The 16458-nt window shown below is 63.6% G+C and overlaps 1 protein-coding gene across 2 annotated transcripts; it reads right to left on the bottom strand.

Annotated features, from left to right (window-relative positions):
- Window positions 1-7228: 7228 nt before the first annotated feature.
- FGFR4 (fibroblast growth factor receptor 4) lies at window positions 7229-13756 on the bottom strand. Of its 2 annotated transcripts, XM_053991423.1 has the most exons (18): window positions 13655-13756; window positions 13192-13297; window positions 11987-12256; window positions 11793-11882; window positions 11504-11670; window positions 11294-11417; window positions 10822-11012; window positions 10581-10719; window positions 10304-10497; window positions 9917-10062; window positions 9652-9773; window positions 9443-9553; window positions 9125-9315; window positions 8604-8726; window positions 8458-8528; window positions 8048-8185; window positions 7875-7980; window positions 7229-7788 (listed from the first exon to the last, which is right to left on the bottom strand). In XM_053991423.1, exons 2-18 carry the CDS (start codon window positions 13262-13264, stop codon window positions 7642-7644), a joined length of 2403 nt encoding a protein of 800 aa, XP_053847398.1. In that variant the 5' UTR covers window positions 13265-13297; window positions 13655-13756; the 3' UTR covers window positions 7229-7641. The 2 variants fall into 2 exon arrangements, with proteins under 2 accessions (XP_053847398.1, XP_053847397.1); XM_053991422.1 differs by lacking the exon at window positions 13655-13756 and having other exon boundaries at window positions 13192-13568.
- Window positions 13757-16458: the final 2702 nt, after the last annotated feature.

Here is a 16458-nt window from a genome sequence, read left to right as displayed (position 1 = left end):
CGAGCCTCGCCGAGCCTCGCCCGCCGGGGAGCGGTGCCGGGTGCCCGCGGCCTGGCTGTCCTCGCCGGGCTCCGCCGCTCCCGGACAGCCGCGCTCCCACCCGCCCTCCCGCCGCCGAGCGGCGCGCACCGGCCCCGCGCCCGCCCGTTCCGCCGGGACGGGCTGCCACCGCCGCCCCCCGCAACCGGCCCGCGGCGGGCGGCGGCTCCGTCGCTACCTCCGATGCGGGCCGGGGTCTCCGCCGCCAGCCGCACGGGTCCGGGCGCCGCGCCGCGCCGCCGCCGCACCGGCACGGCTGGGCAGGCAGGCACGGGGCGGGGGGCAGCCGGGGCAGCGCGGGGATGTGGCACCGGGGCGGTGCTGCCCGGGCCGCGCGGGGGGCAGGGCCGGGCTGCCGCCCCCCGGGGTGCCGCCGCGGGGCTCGATGCGGCGCTGCCCGGGCGGACCCGCTCCCCCCGCCCGCCGCTGCCCTTTGTTTCCCCCCCCCCCCCCCCAACACGTTCCGGCCGTGCGGGAGCCCCCGGCCGTGCTGGCGCCGCGCTCCCCCCGCCGGGCTGGGCCCCGGAGCAGCCGCTCTGCACACCCAGGCAGGGAGCGCCCGCTGCCCGGGCCTCGCTGCCCCGCAGGTGCAGCTTTTCCCCGCTGAAACGCTGTCCTGGAGCGGCTGTGGGCTGGCACTTCAGTGGGGCACTGAGGACTTGCCTCCTCTGCCTGCACACCTTGGCAGCCCCACTGAGGGCACCTGGCTTCCTGGTGCCCCTACGGTCTTGCCCAAGCACTCCCTCTGCCCTGTCTGCGGCTGGTGATGGAGCAACCATTTCTCCCTCCTGAGGAGCCACACCAAGGTCCCCGACCCACTGTCACCCCACTGGTGTGCTGCTACCACAGAGAGACTGCCATGTTCAGCTCATGCCACTCCAGCACACCCACGGAGGGTGGGGTGACCCAGCAGGAAGCTCATGACATGTTTGTACCTTCGAGGTCCCAGCCCAGGGCTCAGCTGGTGGCACCTGACCTATTTTAGGCCCTTTCCCTCCGTGCTCACGTGCCATGGTGACATGTGGGAGCTGGGGCCACGCTCTGCCAGTGCTGAATGAACTTGGCACTGAGTTCCAGTGTCCACACAGTTCTCCCCACCTTCAGAGAGCTGGGGCATCACCCAGCGTGCCTGGATCCCCTGGTTTACACCTGAATGGGGGAAATACATTGTCCATCTCTCAGAGATCGACTGGTAGCCGCAGCCTGGCACACCTGGGAGAGGGCCCCACAGCCAAGTTTCCTCCTTTCTCATTGGAGCAACCTGCCACGCACGTTTCTGACACGTTCCCAAAATAAAGCTAGTGGTTTATTTATACCCCCCCAGGGGCAGGCAGGGCGTGTGCAGAGCAGGAACGCCTGGTGTCTTCCCATAGACTGGTGTCTGAGGCCTGGTGAGCCACCTGGGGAGATGTTTAGGGCTGTTCCAAGCAGGGAAACTGTATCCTGGGCGCTCACTGTCACCAGCTGCCCTCCTTCTGCTGAAGTGCCCCCTCTTAGGCTGACCGTGGAGAGCCAGGGCCACCATCAGGACACGTCCCAGCCTGGTTTCCCCCTGGTCCATGGGCATACGGCACAGCACATCCCGATGGGACGCTGGTGTGCAGGGGCTGCACTGCTTGGGCAGTGATGCCCAGGCAGCTCTGTGCATCCCGAGGCATGTCCACATCCCGCTGTCCCAGTGATCCACCTGCAGCCATGTGGTTGTTGGCGCAGGGAGGAGCAGGGCAGTGGTGGCGGGATGCCCTCAGACGCACTTCCCATCTGCTGTGTCACCTCTGCCCGTGCCATGGGCAGCGCCCGCAGGAAGGGCCCTGCTCCGGCCCTTCTCTTCCGGCAGAGGAACAGGGAAATGGCATCCCGGCCACTGCCTCCCGCGCCCGCCGGATGTGCGGCAGAGCGGGCAGCGTGGCCGGCCCTGCCGCCTCAGGGCTTTGTCTGCGGGCTGCAGCGAGGAGCGTGGGCGGCTGCGGCCTCCCCACCGCGGGGCTCGCCCTTAGCCCCCCACCCCGCCATCGAGCTCACCCCCAGCCCAGCCCCGCTCCCAGTGCACGCCGGGGCTCTATGGCCGGTCAGGCCGGTGGACACGGGCCCGCCCGGCACTGCGGGCTCCCTCTGCAGGCCCCGGTGCCCGCGCACGGATCGCTTGGTGCCCCCACGGGAACGGCGCGGTGCCCCCCGCGCCCGGCGGGAATGCGCATCCCCGGCTCCCGCCATGGCCGCTCCCCGCCGCCGCGGTGATGCCGAAGGGACCGCGGCCCCGCACCGCGGGCTCCCGCGCGCTCCCCCCGAGGGAGATGAGGGCGTCACGGCCAGCCGGCGGGGAGCCCCACACCCCAGCGTGGAGGGAGCTGTGGCCCATGCGGGTCCCGCGGGAGCCGCGGGCAGGATGGGCTGGTTGCGAGTCGCCTCCGGCCGCGGATGTTCGGCGGGGCGGGGCCTGGGGGGTGCGCAGACCCCGGGGGCAGCACCGGGATCCTGCACAAAGGGCCGGGGGCGGTGGCTGGAAGCCGTGGCCGTGGGACTGGATCACGGCCGGGAGCGTGGGCGAAAGGGTTAAGGAGTCGCGGCGGGCAGGGGGAGGGCTGGCCCGGCCAAGGGAGAGGAAGGAAGCAGAGGAGGAGAGGAGTGGAGAGCATCCTGCCCGGAGGGTTTGCCGGGGGGCCCCTTTCCCCCAGGAAGCGGCTTGCGTGGCTTGAGACCGCAAGGATGGAGCGGCGGGAGCAGGGGCGATGGGTGGGGCTCAGCCCGGCTCCGTGCCCGCAGGCGCGGCTGCACCGGCCCGGTGTCCCTGGCGCCGGGGCCGCTCCTCCTGCCGGGGTGACCTCTGCTTCCCAGGTCCCTCACCTCTCAGTCCCCCTGCCCAGGTGCTTCCATGACCCCCGAAAACCTTGCGGGGGGCAGCCCACGGACACACAAGGGCAGTGGGTGCGGGCAGGACCGCTGGCACGAGCTGCAGGGGACAGGAGCCATCACTGCTGAGCAAATCCTCCCAGCGAGGAAGAGCTATCGCTGCACTGTCACCTGGAGGCCGGTCTCTGCAGCAGCCATACGCAGCATGGGGATAATCCCGAGGGGCCGAGGCCCAGGGTGTCCCTCTGGGTGCTGCAGCTGCTCTCGGGGACCGCCCTGCTTCCCCAGCCCTCAGGTTGCCCCCCATTCTCAGCTTAGGGGGTGCGCACAGCTCCCAGCCCTGAGCGACGAGGCTGAGCTCACGCTGAGCTTTGATCCATCCATCCAAGATAGAGCCAGGTTCTCGAGTGCCCATGAGGTGCCCTCCCCACGCTGGTCCTGTCACCTCGAAGGATACAAACGGGATACACATTGGGACACAGTGTAGCTCTGCAGCCTAATCCCCTGCCCCATTCCCAGCCCCATCCATCGGTGGGAGTGATGGAGAGCAGAGCCGGGATACATTCCCATGCCGCAGACCGTTTTTCCCAGTCGCGTTTGTCAGCCTTCCAACACAGTCCCGTGCCTGTCCTGCCGCGAAGGCCACTGTCACCAGCCAAAACGCGGGGGGTGTGCGGCGGGGGAGCTGCTCGCCCGTTCCGTTCTGCCCGCCCCGCGCAGCTGCTTCTGCCGGCCGGGAGATGGGGCTGAGAGTCCGCGGCTTCCCGCAGCACCGGCGGGTCTGGCCGGCCGACGGGAGGCTACGAGCGGGGGGCCCGCAGCATGGGACCACCGCCCTCGCTGGCACCCCCAGCCTGGCCTGTCCGGATGGGGCTGGGGGTCCGCAGTGGCGCTGGCGCTGGAGCCTCGGCTCTGCCGCTGGGGGAGAGGGGGGTGCGTGAAGGGAGGTGCAGAAGTGTGTATATGTGTGTGTGCGTGAATGAGTGTGTGTGTGTGTGTGTGTGTGTGTGTGTGTGTGTGTGAGTGTGTGTGTGTGGATAGGGATGGTGCTGCACAAGTCTGTGCGTGGAAACGGGTGCGTGTGGGTGTATGAGAGTGCATGGAGGTTTTGTGGGGGATGTAGTGTGTGTGCTTGGCTGGAAGTGGATGCATGCATGGGGGGATGTTCCTGGAGGGTGTGCCTGAGGTGTGTGTGCAGGGTGGTGTGAGTGTGCACACATGGACGCGCGTGTGCAGGTGCTTCTGTATGGATATGGGGGTTGGGCGCATGCCTACGTCTCTGTGTGTGCCTACATCAGTGTGTGAGCTGTCCCTGGATGCAGGACCTGTGGCGGGATCTAATGTTTGGATTCCTCCACAGGAGACGTGGGGTCGTGCCTCAGCCTCTCCTCCGATGTGTGGGTGCTCATGGGCCCCTTTTCTCTGCCTGCTGGCCCATGGGGGCTCTTCCCTCCCTTCGCTGCCTGGGGCACAGGCATGGGGCGATGACGGGCAGGTCGTGGAACAGGGGCTGTGGCAATCAGGGGCAGTGCCAGCACCTCCTACCAGTGGGGCAGACAGCAGCCTGGTGCCTTTCCGCCCCCTCTCCTGCCCGGGGGCAGAGGCTTTCTGCATCTCACAGAAACCAGATTCTCCCCGGAGATAAAATCCTGTCGCCTTTGTTTTGTGGAGAAAAGACAACATCAGCTCCCGGCCAAACAACAGAGTCGTTAAGCGAAGGCATCTCCGGGCAGGGGCTCGGAGCCACATCCCGGAGCTGGAATGAGGAACCAGCTGGTGTCCTGGCCCCTGGGGTGCTGTCTCCCTCAGGGCTCAGCATTCCTCCCAGGACCAGAACCAGATCCATCAGCACTCAGCATTTCCCCAAGGACTATAGCAGCTCCCCCAGGACTCAGCATCTTCCTCACACACCTCCTTCCCCCACCCCAGACCAGAACCACCCTCCCTAGGGCTCAGCATTTCCCGGGGGATCACAGCATCTGCTCCAGGAGTACAGCATCCCTCCAGAACCACAGTACTCCCCGCCCGGGACCGCAGCATCCCATGAAGGACCAGCAGCATAGTGGGGTCGCTGTGAAGCTTTTCAGCCCCACCAACACCCCACATCCCATAAGAACTCAGAGATATATCCCAGAAACATGTAAGGGGAATCTGCAGCCCTGGAGTGGGGCAGCAGGTAGATGGCCCCAGAACTTGGGCAGACGGGATGCCCGCGGGCATGGCCGGGCAGGGATGGGTGCCAGGGCTCAGGGACTGGGAGCAGGAGGCAAGGGGGGGTTGTAATGGTGGGGGCTGTGGGAACGCTGCCTCAGGAAACCAGCAGGATTTACTGGGCTACACACTAAATCCCCCTCACAAAAGGGGCCTGTTCGTGCGGACAGGATGCTGGTGGCTCAGCCACACTTGTTTGGCCAGCAGAGCCTGGCGGATTAAGGACAATTGGTTCAGCCCTGACAGAAAATACCAGGAATGTTAAACAATAAAAACTGCCTCCAGTTGTCGTGGGCTGCAGGACGCCTCTGGCTGCTTCCCTGCCCAGCCATGGCCTCGGCTGCCCTGTGCCTGGCAGAGCTGGTTCGGGCACAGCCCATGTACCCACTGCTGCAGCTTTTGGGGGTTCACTGGGGGGTGCAGTTGTGCCTGGGGATGGGCTGATGGCCATCTCCCCAAGTTGGGGCAGGCAGGTGGGCACAGTGCTGGGCACAGCCAGCGCTCTGGAAGCATCCCTGGGCTGCACTGGTGTGGGTTGTTGGGCTGTGGGTAGCAGGCACTGCCTGCACCTGCAGCAAGCCTTTTAAATGTACAGGGAGTGAGTGAGGCTTTGGCAGGGGATGGCAGGTCCCTGCTCACAATGTCCCCTTCTGCCCCCCTCCTTCCCTTTGGTATTACTCATTAGCAAACCCACCTAAGCCTCACCCTGTGAAATTGTCTGTGGCCCCTTTTTCCAGGGAAAGGGCAGTGCAGGGTGAGCAAGAACTGCCTGTCCTCTGTGCTGCCCTCAGCACAGAGACCCAGGTCTGAAGTGAGGTAGGGGCACACTGGGCACAGCCCCTCTCCATGTTCAGTCTCAGTCCCGGCCAGGATCTGGGCAGCCTCTGTGGGCAGCTTGGGCAATTTGCCCTTCAGCATGTGAATGCCCTATTCAGGGCTGTGCGAAATGCATTGGTTCTGGCACATTACTGGACAGCTGGGATCCTTCCCGGGCAGACAGGCACCGGGACAGGCAGGTTTCACACCTGCCAGTGGGCTGTCTGCCTCTGCCCGCTGTGCTGGAGTGGGGGGCTCGTCCCAGCAGAGAGGGGAGCTGGGCTGGACATGGAGGCTGCAAGCATGCCATTGGAGTGGGATCCCCCAGCAGCCCTGTGAGGGGCTGTGAAAAGGAAGGGACACCAGGATGGCTCTGAAAGCTGTTGGGCTCCCAGCAGATACAATTCACAACAGGCACAGCACCTATGGCTGCGTCAAGTCCCAAGTTCTGTGTCTCTTGTGATCCCAGATCCGGGCACCACCACAGCAGCAGCCAGGATCGAGGGACTCCCTTTCCAGCTGCCCTGGGCCGAGGTCCTGCCACACAGCACCTGCCAGCCCCCATCACCTTGGGCTGTTTTGGGGTAGGCTGTGCCAGAGAGCCAGCTTCCATGCTGGAAGAGGCAGCTTCCAGGCGGGGGGCTGTGAGTGCAGCTGGGAGCTGAAGGGGGAAACCAGATCCTGGGACTAACGGCCGGCAAAGCCTGGCCCTAGATGAAACCCTAGACCCAGGGAGCAGGCTGGCAGGAGGGGGTGAGACAGCTGCAGCCCTCCTTGCCCACACTGCCATCATTGCTGGGCACCATAGGGCAAGGGGGGGGGCAAAACAGGCATCAGAGAGCAGAAGCTGGAGACCCCCAACTTGTGCTCCCACAGGCTTTGGGGAGATAGAGCCCATAACTCACTTTAATCTGGAGTGCTGGGCTGGCCTGGGCCGGCCAGGGCAGGAGGGTGCGGGGGGTCCCCAGTGCGTGGGGCTGGGCCCCAGAGCACTTTCCCAGCCTGGGAGCCCATGGCAGTTGGGGGATCAGTTTCAGGGCAATGCTGGTAGCGGAGTTCACGGTGGCTTAGTGCAGCAGTGGCTAATGGGGAACAGATGCAAGGGTGCTTTGTGCTGGAGCAGGCCTGGAGGCACAGGAGTGGGGACATCACTTCCTGCACCTGTGGCACTGTCTCCGTGTCCCCCAGGAGTGATTGCAGGCCCTGAACTGGCTGGGACAAGGAGGCAGTGAGGAGGCAAACCCTGACCTGCCTTCCAAGCTTAGGTGAGCCCTTTGCGCTCCAGGAGCAGCCCAGAAACTGCACCGGGGTGTACTCCAAAAAAATAATTTATCAGGTTGAAATTTCACGTACATAAATATTCATCTCTGTGGCTATGTACAGATGCAGCAGGAGCCTGGCACAGTGGGGCCCTTGCCCAGAGACACTTCCACTGAAGCGCTGGCCAAAGCCCATCTCCCTGGGCAATGCCATGGGCATCCCAGGCAGTGCCCACATGGAGAGGCTCTAGCTCCTGCTGTCCCACAATACCAGGCAGATCTCAGCCAGGGCTGATGGCTCAGTGCCCAAAAGGAGCCCAGAGAGAGGGACACCCTGTCCTGGTGCTGTGGCTCAGGGCCCTGCCCACCCACTGCTCAGCCTGGACAAAGCAGGGACTTTTGGGAACCTGGACCCTCTCCCTGCAAGGGCAGAGGTGGCTTCAGCATCACCCTTCCCTGCCCTCCCTTAAGTCCTCACGCTGGGGTAGGAGAAGAGGTGGGGAGCCAGCGGCAGTGGGTCATGGGTGAAGACGGAGTCATCAGAGGAGCAGGAGCTGGCAGTGTCCTCACAGGAGGGCGAGTATTGCTCGAAGGGCATGGAGAGGTCCAGGTACTGCAAGGAGGGATGGTGCCATGACCACCAGTGCTGTCAATGCCCACACTGCCCACCCCTCACCCACCAGACTCCCGTCCTCTCACCTCCTCTGAAACAGCTGCCAGGATCTTGTCCAGCCCCTCCACAAGCTGCTTGAAGGTGGGGCGCTGTGAGGGCACGGCGTGCCAGCACTCCCTCATCAGCATGTACCTGGGGATGAGGGGGTGTTAGCAGGGTCTCTCTGTGCCCCCTGCCCACCCACCTGGCTGGTACTCACAGCTCGTGGGTGCAGTTGGATGGCCGGTCCATGCGGTGCCCCTCCTTGAGCAGCTTGAACAGCTCCTCCACAGGGATGCCAGGGTATGGGGAGCCTCCCAGCGTGAAGATCTCCCACATCAGGATCCCAAAGGACCACCTAGGATCACACATAGCAAAGGGGGGGGTCAAATACATCCTAGGGCTATTCCCCAGCTTGGCCCACTGCATGCTGCATTGCTGTGGGAGCAGGGAAGGGAGAGGGCAGATCACCCCCCTCCCTGGGGAATATGTGCCCTGCTGTCCCCAGAGTATCCCCATTCTGCTATGGGGACCCTCCAGTACATGTATAACCCCACAGTGCTGCCTTGTCCCACACCAGCAGCATCCTCAACCCACACCCAACAGACCCTCGTTCCCCTCAGGACTCACACATCGCTCTGGTGGGTGTAGACACGGTCAAACAGGGCTTCGGGGGCCATCCACTTCACTGGCAGGCGACCCTATGAGAGCAACCCCCTGCTCAGCTCGGCCCTGACTGGGGATCCCTGTGCCCCTCTCCCAGGAGCCCCACTCACGTTGCTGGTTTTCTTGTAGTAGTCGATGTCGTGAACGTCCCTGGCCAAGCCAAAGTCAGCGATTTTCATCACGCTCTCTGCTGTCACCAGCACATTGCGGGCAGCCAGGTCACGGTGGATACACTGCCAGGGGGAGCATCATCCACAGGGGTGTGAGATGGTGACTCCAGCTCCACACGTCCCCTTCAAACACCAAAATCACCTCCCACACACCCCTCAGCACCTCTGCAGCGGTGGGGTCATCCCGTCATCGGGCTGGCTGCAGTGACAAGCACAGTGGGAGGGCCACATACACTTCCCCAGGAGGTGGGTCAGGCTTTGAGTCCCATATTTTTGGGGAGTTACTGCCTTGAACTTTGCTGGATGGGGCTGGGAGGTTCTGGACAGCTTATGGGAATGTGCTGGGCTCCCTTTCCTCAGGGTCAGTAGGTTCACAAGGGATACACAGCTCCTCTGTCAGCGCCATGCCCTCCCCAGCTGTGCCCAGCACAGGTAGTCCACCCAGGCCATGCCAGCCATACCCGTTTGGACTCCAGGTACTCCATGCCACGGGCCACCTGGTAGACGCAGGAGACCAGATCCTTGAAAGAGAGCTGCTCCTCAGGCATTGTCATGACATCAAAAGTGTAGTCAGGTGTCGGGGGACGGCGGGCACGGAGGTACTCGCGCAGGTTGCCCTTTGCAGCAAACTCCACAATCACGTACAGCGGCCCTGGGAAGGGCGGCCACTTACTCAGCCCTGCCTTGTCCCTTCCCAGTTAGCCACTGACCCCAGTAGTCCACATCCCCAGTCCTGCTCCACGCCCATGCCCTGCCCGAGCCCTGCACAATCCCCTCACCATCCTGTGTGCAGACCCCCAGGAGGTTGATTATGTTCTTGTGTTTGTCCATGAGCTTCATCATCTCCATCTCGGATATGAGATCAGCCAGGTCCTTGTCAGTGGCGTTGTCTAGGGAAGGAAGGCTGTGTCATGATGCCAGCTGGGTGGCACCCCTGCCCAGTGCTGATGCCACTTCTGTTCCTGGGACACTGGCAAAGGGCCATTACCTTTCAGCATTTTGACAGCCACGGTGATGGCTCTGTCTGGCTGGTCTCTGTCTATGCCATAAGCCTCTGCCCGCACCACCTGGCCAAAGCAGCCTTCCCCCAAGGGCTTCCCCAGTACCAGCCTGGCAGGGACAAGGAGAACCATCAGAGCTCAGAGAGATGGCCTTAGGGTGGCCAGAGGCCTCCCCATCCACCACCTGCATGCTGCTGTCCCTGGGGCAGCTGGGGAGAGCAGCTCCTGTCCCTGCCCTGCGCAGAACCGTACTTGTCTCGGGGGAACTCCCACTTGGCGTCAAGGGGCAGGTCCAGCTCCATGACACCAGCCAGCATTGGGGCACAGCTGGAGGAGAGACGGGTGACCCGCATCAGGGATGTGCTGGACTTCCCAGAGGAGCTGGAATCCAGGGAGAACTGTAGAGAGAGACACAGGTCCTCAGCCATCCATCCCATCCCATGCTCCAGGGCCCAACAAAGACGCAACAGAAAAGTAGAGATCTCACTTGGAGCAATGGGGTGAGGGAGCTTCAAGGGGAACTGGGAAGGGCAGCCCCAAGGCTGCAGGGTAAGGTGTGATGGGCACAAGTGGCACTCCTGGAGTCCATTGGTCACCAAGGTCCCCCCTGCATTAGTAGGGCTCATGTTTGGTACCCACCTGTCGGATGAGCGGGAATTTGGAGAGCTTGTGGACTGCCATAGGCTCCAGGTGCTGCTTGCTTGACTGAGTCTGCATCCGGCACAGCACCACAATAATAATGGCCATGGCCACGGCGAGTGAGCCCGAGGTGTAGATGATAATGTCTGTGTACTTGGTCTCAGGGGCCTCAGCTTCCCGCACCAGCTCCTCTTCTGCAGGGAGTGAATGTGTTGGCCTGAGGCATGGCCTCTGCGTGCTGGGGATCCCAGACCCCACACCAGAACCCCGCCCCTACCTGGCAGGACGGTGAGCCAGGCAGACTGGTAGGAGAGGCCGATAGAGTTCCCTGCCAGGCAGGTGTACTCGCCAGCATCCTCCATGGACACATTGCGCAGGTACAGCACCTCCACCTCAGAGCTGTTGATATCTGCAGTCTGTCAGAGAGGGATGGACGGTCAGTATCCCTCTTCCTCAGGGAGCTCTGTGCACCCCTGGGTATGGGTATCTGGGACCTGAGTGCTTCCAGCCTTTGTTACCTTGAGCACTTGCACATAGGGGACCCCGTCGGGGCCGTAGTTGCTGCCATTCACTTCAATGTGCTTCAGCCACTGGATGTGTGGCTGGGCATCGCTGTAGACCTTGCAGAAGAACTCCACATCGCTGCCCACCAGGGCTGTGGTGTTGGCGGGCAGCCCAGCCTGCAAGATGGGCCTGTGCGGGGACCTCTCTGTGCACAGGGAGCAGAGCAGTGTCACTAACATGGTGGCCCAGAGTACAGGCTCCTTTCTCCCTCCTTCTCCACCCACCATGGAGCCACAGAGAGCCCTTCCCCAGCCCTAAAACAGACCAGCACAACCCAAGCCTGGCCTCCATCCCATGTCCCTGGGTTATGAGGGACATGTGAGCTGCATCGGTGGATAGGCCACAAACAGAGGCTCCTCCACCCCTTTCCCTGACCCCGCCAGGCATGGGGAAGCCCAGATCAGCACCATGCTGAGGAACCCTCACCCAGCACATCCAGGAGGTAGCTGTAGTGGATGCTGCCAAACCTGTTTTCCACCAGGCAAGTGTAGTTGCCGCGATCAGAGGGCACCACGCTCTCCATCACCAGGCTCCAGTGCTGGTGCCGGAGCTGCAGAGGGGGAGGTAAGGCAGTGAGGTGAGTTGGGGAAGAGGGATCCTGGGAGGGAAGCTGTGGTGGCAGGAGCTGGCCCGTACCCGGATGCCCCCGATGCGGTGCTCCCCTCGGAACTCACGCCCATTCTTGAACCAACGAATGCTGGGGCTGGGGCTGCCTGAGGCCGGGCAGCGGAACTTCACCGTGTTCCCCGCAGGCACTGCATACAGCTTCTTGTCCATCCGGTGGGGGTGAGTCCAATAAGGAGCTGGGGACATGCAGGATGTACAGTGGGAGGGGGCCTGTGCAGGTAGCAGGAGGCAGCAGTGCCCCATGCCCCTGGTTCTGCCCCACCTGCCCTCTCCTGTAGTGCCGTGGTGTGGCACTGACCTCTGTGCACATAGACCAACTCCTCATTTCGGTCTCCGTGGGGACTGTCCCCATCACTATCTTCATCATCATCACCTGACGCCAGGGAGTCTGCAAAGGAAAACGGTTGAGAAAGACATCCCTGCCTGCAGGGCTGGGCAGGTAGTGGCTGCCTTGCTGCCCCGGGTGTAGCTGGGTGCTGCCGGGGCTCTTACCCACGACAGAGATGGTGAAGTTGCGCAGGACCTCTCCAGTTCCCCGTGCCCGGCACACGTAGAGCCCTGAGTCCTCGTAGGTGACCTCTGAGATCTCCAGCAGGCTCTGATGGAGATGGATGCGACCCCCCGAGACGAGTGGCCGGGACTCCCTGTACCAGACCACACTGGCACCACTCTGGTTGGCATCACAGTACAGCTTCAATGTGTTGCCTGGGTCCAGTAGGAGATGTTCGTCTTCTGACTCCAGCAAGGGGCTCTCAAATAGCTCTGGAGAGATGTGGTGAGCGCCCACCCCAGTGCTCACCCCTCCCTGATAGCAGGACCCCTCCACATGCCCATCCTAGTGTGGAGAGCGTGTGGTGTGACACAGCCCAGAGCCTGGCTCTGCCACCCTAGAAGCAGGTAAGGGCTGGACTCTGCCCTGAAGCACAGGGACATGATTTCCCCAATGGCATGTCCCTGGCCAAGGCCACACATGCCACTATCCTTCCACCACTCCCAGTGGCGCAGGGTGCTCCAGCTTGCTCTGCCTTACTTAAGGAGGGCAACAAACCCCTCCAGACACCCATCGTCAGACCACTACATGCCCCAAGCACGGCTGGGACCCCTACAGCCTGGTTGTCCCCGGCAGTGCCCGGGCTGGCAGTGGAGCTCAACTTGCCGATGGCCAGCAGCAGCATGTGCACGTGGAGGGCAGAAACAACCTGGTCGCCAGCACAGCAATACCACGGCAGCCCGACTGCCCACGAATGTGTCTCCAGCCCAGTGCATGGCCAGCACAGGAGGGATGTGGGGCAGCTGGTCTCTGGTCCCGGGGGACGCGTCCTTCTCCCGCACCCACCACCGCGAAGCATGGACTGCCCGCATTTCACCAGGAGTCACACACAGCAGCCACAGCCCACAGCGGTCTCACAACCCCTCTCTGCCGCGCGTGTCCAGCGAGCGAGCCAAGACCCCGCAGCACAGGGACAGCCTGGCTGGAGCCACCCTGCCCCTGTCAGTGATGGAAACGCTGGTCCTTGTGCCGTGACCCCAGCTCCCACCAGCCCCGCCCTGCAGGCAGAGCGGTGGGGCTGCGTGCCCAGGGCAAGCACCCGCATCCCAGCGCAGGGGTCGCCGCCCAGCCGGGATGGAGAAAGTATTCAGAAAGCAGGAACCCACTCCCGCCGCCCCCAGCTCCGCTTCGCCCCCCGCAGCCGTACCTGGCTCCATCGCCCTGCCCCGTGCAGCTACCGCCAGCAGCAGCCCCGCCACGACCTGCAAGAGGGGCCGCATCTTCCAGGCCCCCGCCAGCGCGGGGGTCCCACCCTGCGGGACAGGCAGGGTCGGGTGAGCGGATCCGGGCGGGCAGCCCCCTCCTCTCCCGAGGCACCGGGGAGAAGCAGTGCGAGATCCCCAGGTCACCGCGAGGGTGGGTGGGCATGGACGGGAGGCAGAGCACGGGGGTCCCTGGGCAGGAATGGGAGGGGGCATGGAGAGTGGGAAACACCCCGGTTGGGTGCCAGGAATTCGACCTCTCCAGCCAGCGTCAGCCTGGTCAGGGCGCTAGGGGAGGTTAACCGGGGGCGGGGGACAGCAGAGGATCCCAGGGAGGGGGGAGTGTCCCGCGGGCGGAGGGGGGCCCCGAATGGTGCCGGGGGCGAGGGTCGCGGTCGGCGTGGTTACCGGCGGTGACGGGCTCCCGCGGCGGAGCCGCCTGCGCTGCGCGGGCCGGGGCAAAGTCCGGGGACAGCGGGCTCAGCGCCGCCGAGCCCCAGACCGTGGCCCCATGGCGGCAGGGCCGGGGACGGCTCTGGCTCCGGGCTCGGGACGGCTCCGGCTGCGGGCAGGGCTGGGGCTCCTCAGGGCTGGCTCCTACCCCGCTCTGCCGCCGCCTCGGGGGCGCGGACACTTTGTAGGGACGCGCTCGGGTTACAGCGGCCCCGCCCGGAGCGCTGGGGAGGCGGGAGGGGGGGACGGGACCGGCCCCGCTTCTCCGGCATCTCTGCAAACCGACCTGCCGCCGAGCTGGACGGGGGAAGTGGGGGGGTAGCACCGGCCTTTCCCCCCCAGCAGCGAGAGGCGGCCCCCGGCCCCCTCTGTCCCGGCTCCGCCGGTACAGCCTCCCCTCGCGGGTGGGGAACGCAGGGGGCTGCAAAACACCCGCGGCTGCTCCCCTGTGCTGTTCTCCAGGCAGACCCCACGCGTGGGGAGCAGCAGATGGGACAGGGGCTAAGGCCACCCCTGTTTCCTCCCGATTGCTGGGAGTGGGAGCACTCCAGCCCCAAGCAGCTGTCGTGGCCCAGGCTGGGCGCTGAGCGTTGCTGGGTGCCCAGCAGCCCACACTAGCTAATTGGCTAATTGTGCCATAATTAGTTGTAGCGTTATCGCTGTCAGTGCCATAAAGTGGCTGTGACCCTCATTAGGAGCCCATAACGGAGCATCATAAAACGTGGCTAAGGTGCGAGCCAGCGTTGGAGTGGCCTAATCCAGCCCATAAACACTTCGCCCTCACCTTTCCTATGCTGTTGCCTGTGCTGGGGCAGGCAGACCCCACCATGCCCAAGCCTTGCTGCTCGTTGGCCCATGCAAGACCACTGGGCACTGGGGGAAGCCTGGCCTCAGACACTCTGAGCTGGCATGATCCCCAGGAACAATGTCCCCTGAGCATCTTGCTGCCATCAAGAGGGGTCAGTGTCCCCCAGTACATGGCCAGGGTCTGGCCCTAGAATTGCTCTCCTTTCCTGTATCGCCGTCTGCTTCGCCACCTGCTTTCCAGCAAGATCTTCCAGGGTTGTGCTGAGCCTCACACACAGCCTTGCCCATGCCTGGCGTGGCCCTGTGAGTGGGGTACACTGTCACTGTCACCCCTCTTTTAGTAGGGCCACACTGTGAGTCCTGGGCACAGCCTTGTCCATGCTGCTCCACTGCGCCAAACCATCCAGCATGACACGGTTTCACTGTGAGGTCTGGTTGGTGCTACAATCTCCCACAGCACCATCCACCCCGTGCTGCTCCCCATCTGGAGTACTGGTGTCCCCCTGGGGTGCAGAGGTGCACAGAGCAGTCCTGGGGGCCAGCAGCCCCCAGCAGCTGTTCATTCCTGCTGACGCGTGAAGCGGACGAGAACATCAATTTCACGGAGCAGCGGCCGCCCCTGCAGAGTTCACAGCGTGCCGGAAGCACAGAAAAATGTTGGGTTCAGCTCAATTCGAACCAAAACCAAATTAAAACCAGAGAGAAGGGGACGTTCCCAGTATTGGGAACACCAGGGAGAGCTGGGACTCTGGGGAGCCTGTGGGAGCCACAGTCTGGGATGAACATGGAAAGATTCCCTGTATCCCAGGGTTCCCCAATGCTGAGTGGAAGAAGGGCAAGCAAACCAGTGTGGCACATTGCCCAATGTCATCTGAACATCCCCACTGGGCCAGGACAATGCCAGGCACAGGCCAGGGCTTGGTGGGGCTCTGCTGTAGGCAGCTGGGAACTGGTCACCTCCCTGCTGTGGGGCAGTGCTGGGCTGGGGCTGGGCTGCCTGGCTTGATTTATAACAGCAACTGACGGCAAACAAAAAGCCCTTCACAGCAGCCCAGCCCCAACGCCTGCCACCCGCTGTCGGCAGCACCACAACGGCCTCTGCCACGCCAGCAGCTCAACAAGGGGGGATTGTGCCAGCACAGCACTCTGCGCTGTGGGTGCACCCCTGCCCCAGCACCCTCCTCTGATGCTCCTGTCTCCCCCAGCTCATGGGCTGCCCCCATCACTGTGGCACAAGTGATGTGTGACTTATGGTTACTTAGCTCAGACACAGTGGGGTGCCCAGAGATGAAGTGTGTTCTCAGAACTCCACAGATGGTGCAGAGGGATCCCTCTTGCCCCCTGTCCCGTTGGGAGAGACAACCCCCTGGCCAGACCCTTGGCCTTGCTTACGTGTGCGGGGCCCCGCGGCAGTGAGCACGCACAAGGGGCCGGGCGCCGGCATGCTGGGGCTCCATCCTCCCACCCCTACCCCTTCCCCCAGGCAGTAAATCATCCCCACTCTCCTCATGAAAGGCCCATGTATGTGCTGCCGGTGCAGGGAGCCTGCCTGGTGCCAACAATATTGCTCTTGGAAGGCAGCCGGAGCTGCGGGAACACAGCCGCCCCTTGTGCCTGGCCCCAGCACTTGCCGCCACTCCCGCTGTGGTGGCACCTGCGGCCAGCCAGAGCCCGCGCAGCACGGTGGCTCCTGTGGGGGCCGGAGCCTGGGGGGCTCTTTCCTCCTGGAAGTTTCTCTTGGCCTCCCCTGAACGGCTCTTGTTTGGGGCACAGAAGCCCCAGCTCACTGTACCCTCTACATGCATAGGATCTGAGGCTGAGCAGGCTCATTCCATGCGCTGGGGTGATGTGAACCTTCTGGCACTGAGGGAGTGGGTCAGCCCTGGAGCAAGGGGTGAGCCCCAGCACAAGGGCTTCCAGCTCCGTCCAGTCCCACTGGCTTCAACATGGTA

The sequence above is a fragment of the Vidua macroura genome, chromosome 15 (genome assembly GCF_024509145.1).
Source record: "Vidua macroura isolate BioBank_ID:100142 chromosome 15, ASM2450914v1, whole genome shotgun sequence".
NCBI lineage: Eukaryota > Metazoa > Chordata > Aves > Passeriformes > Viduidae > Vidua > Vidua macroura.
This window is presented reverse-complemented; position numbering and strand designations above follow the sequence as displayed.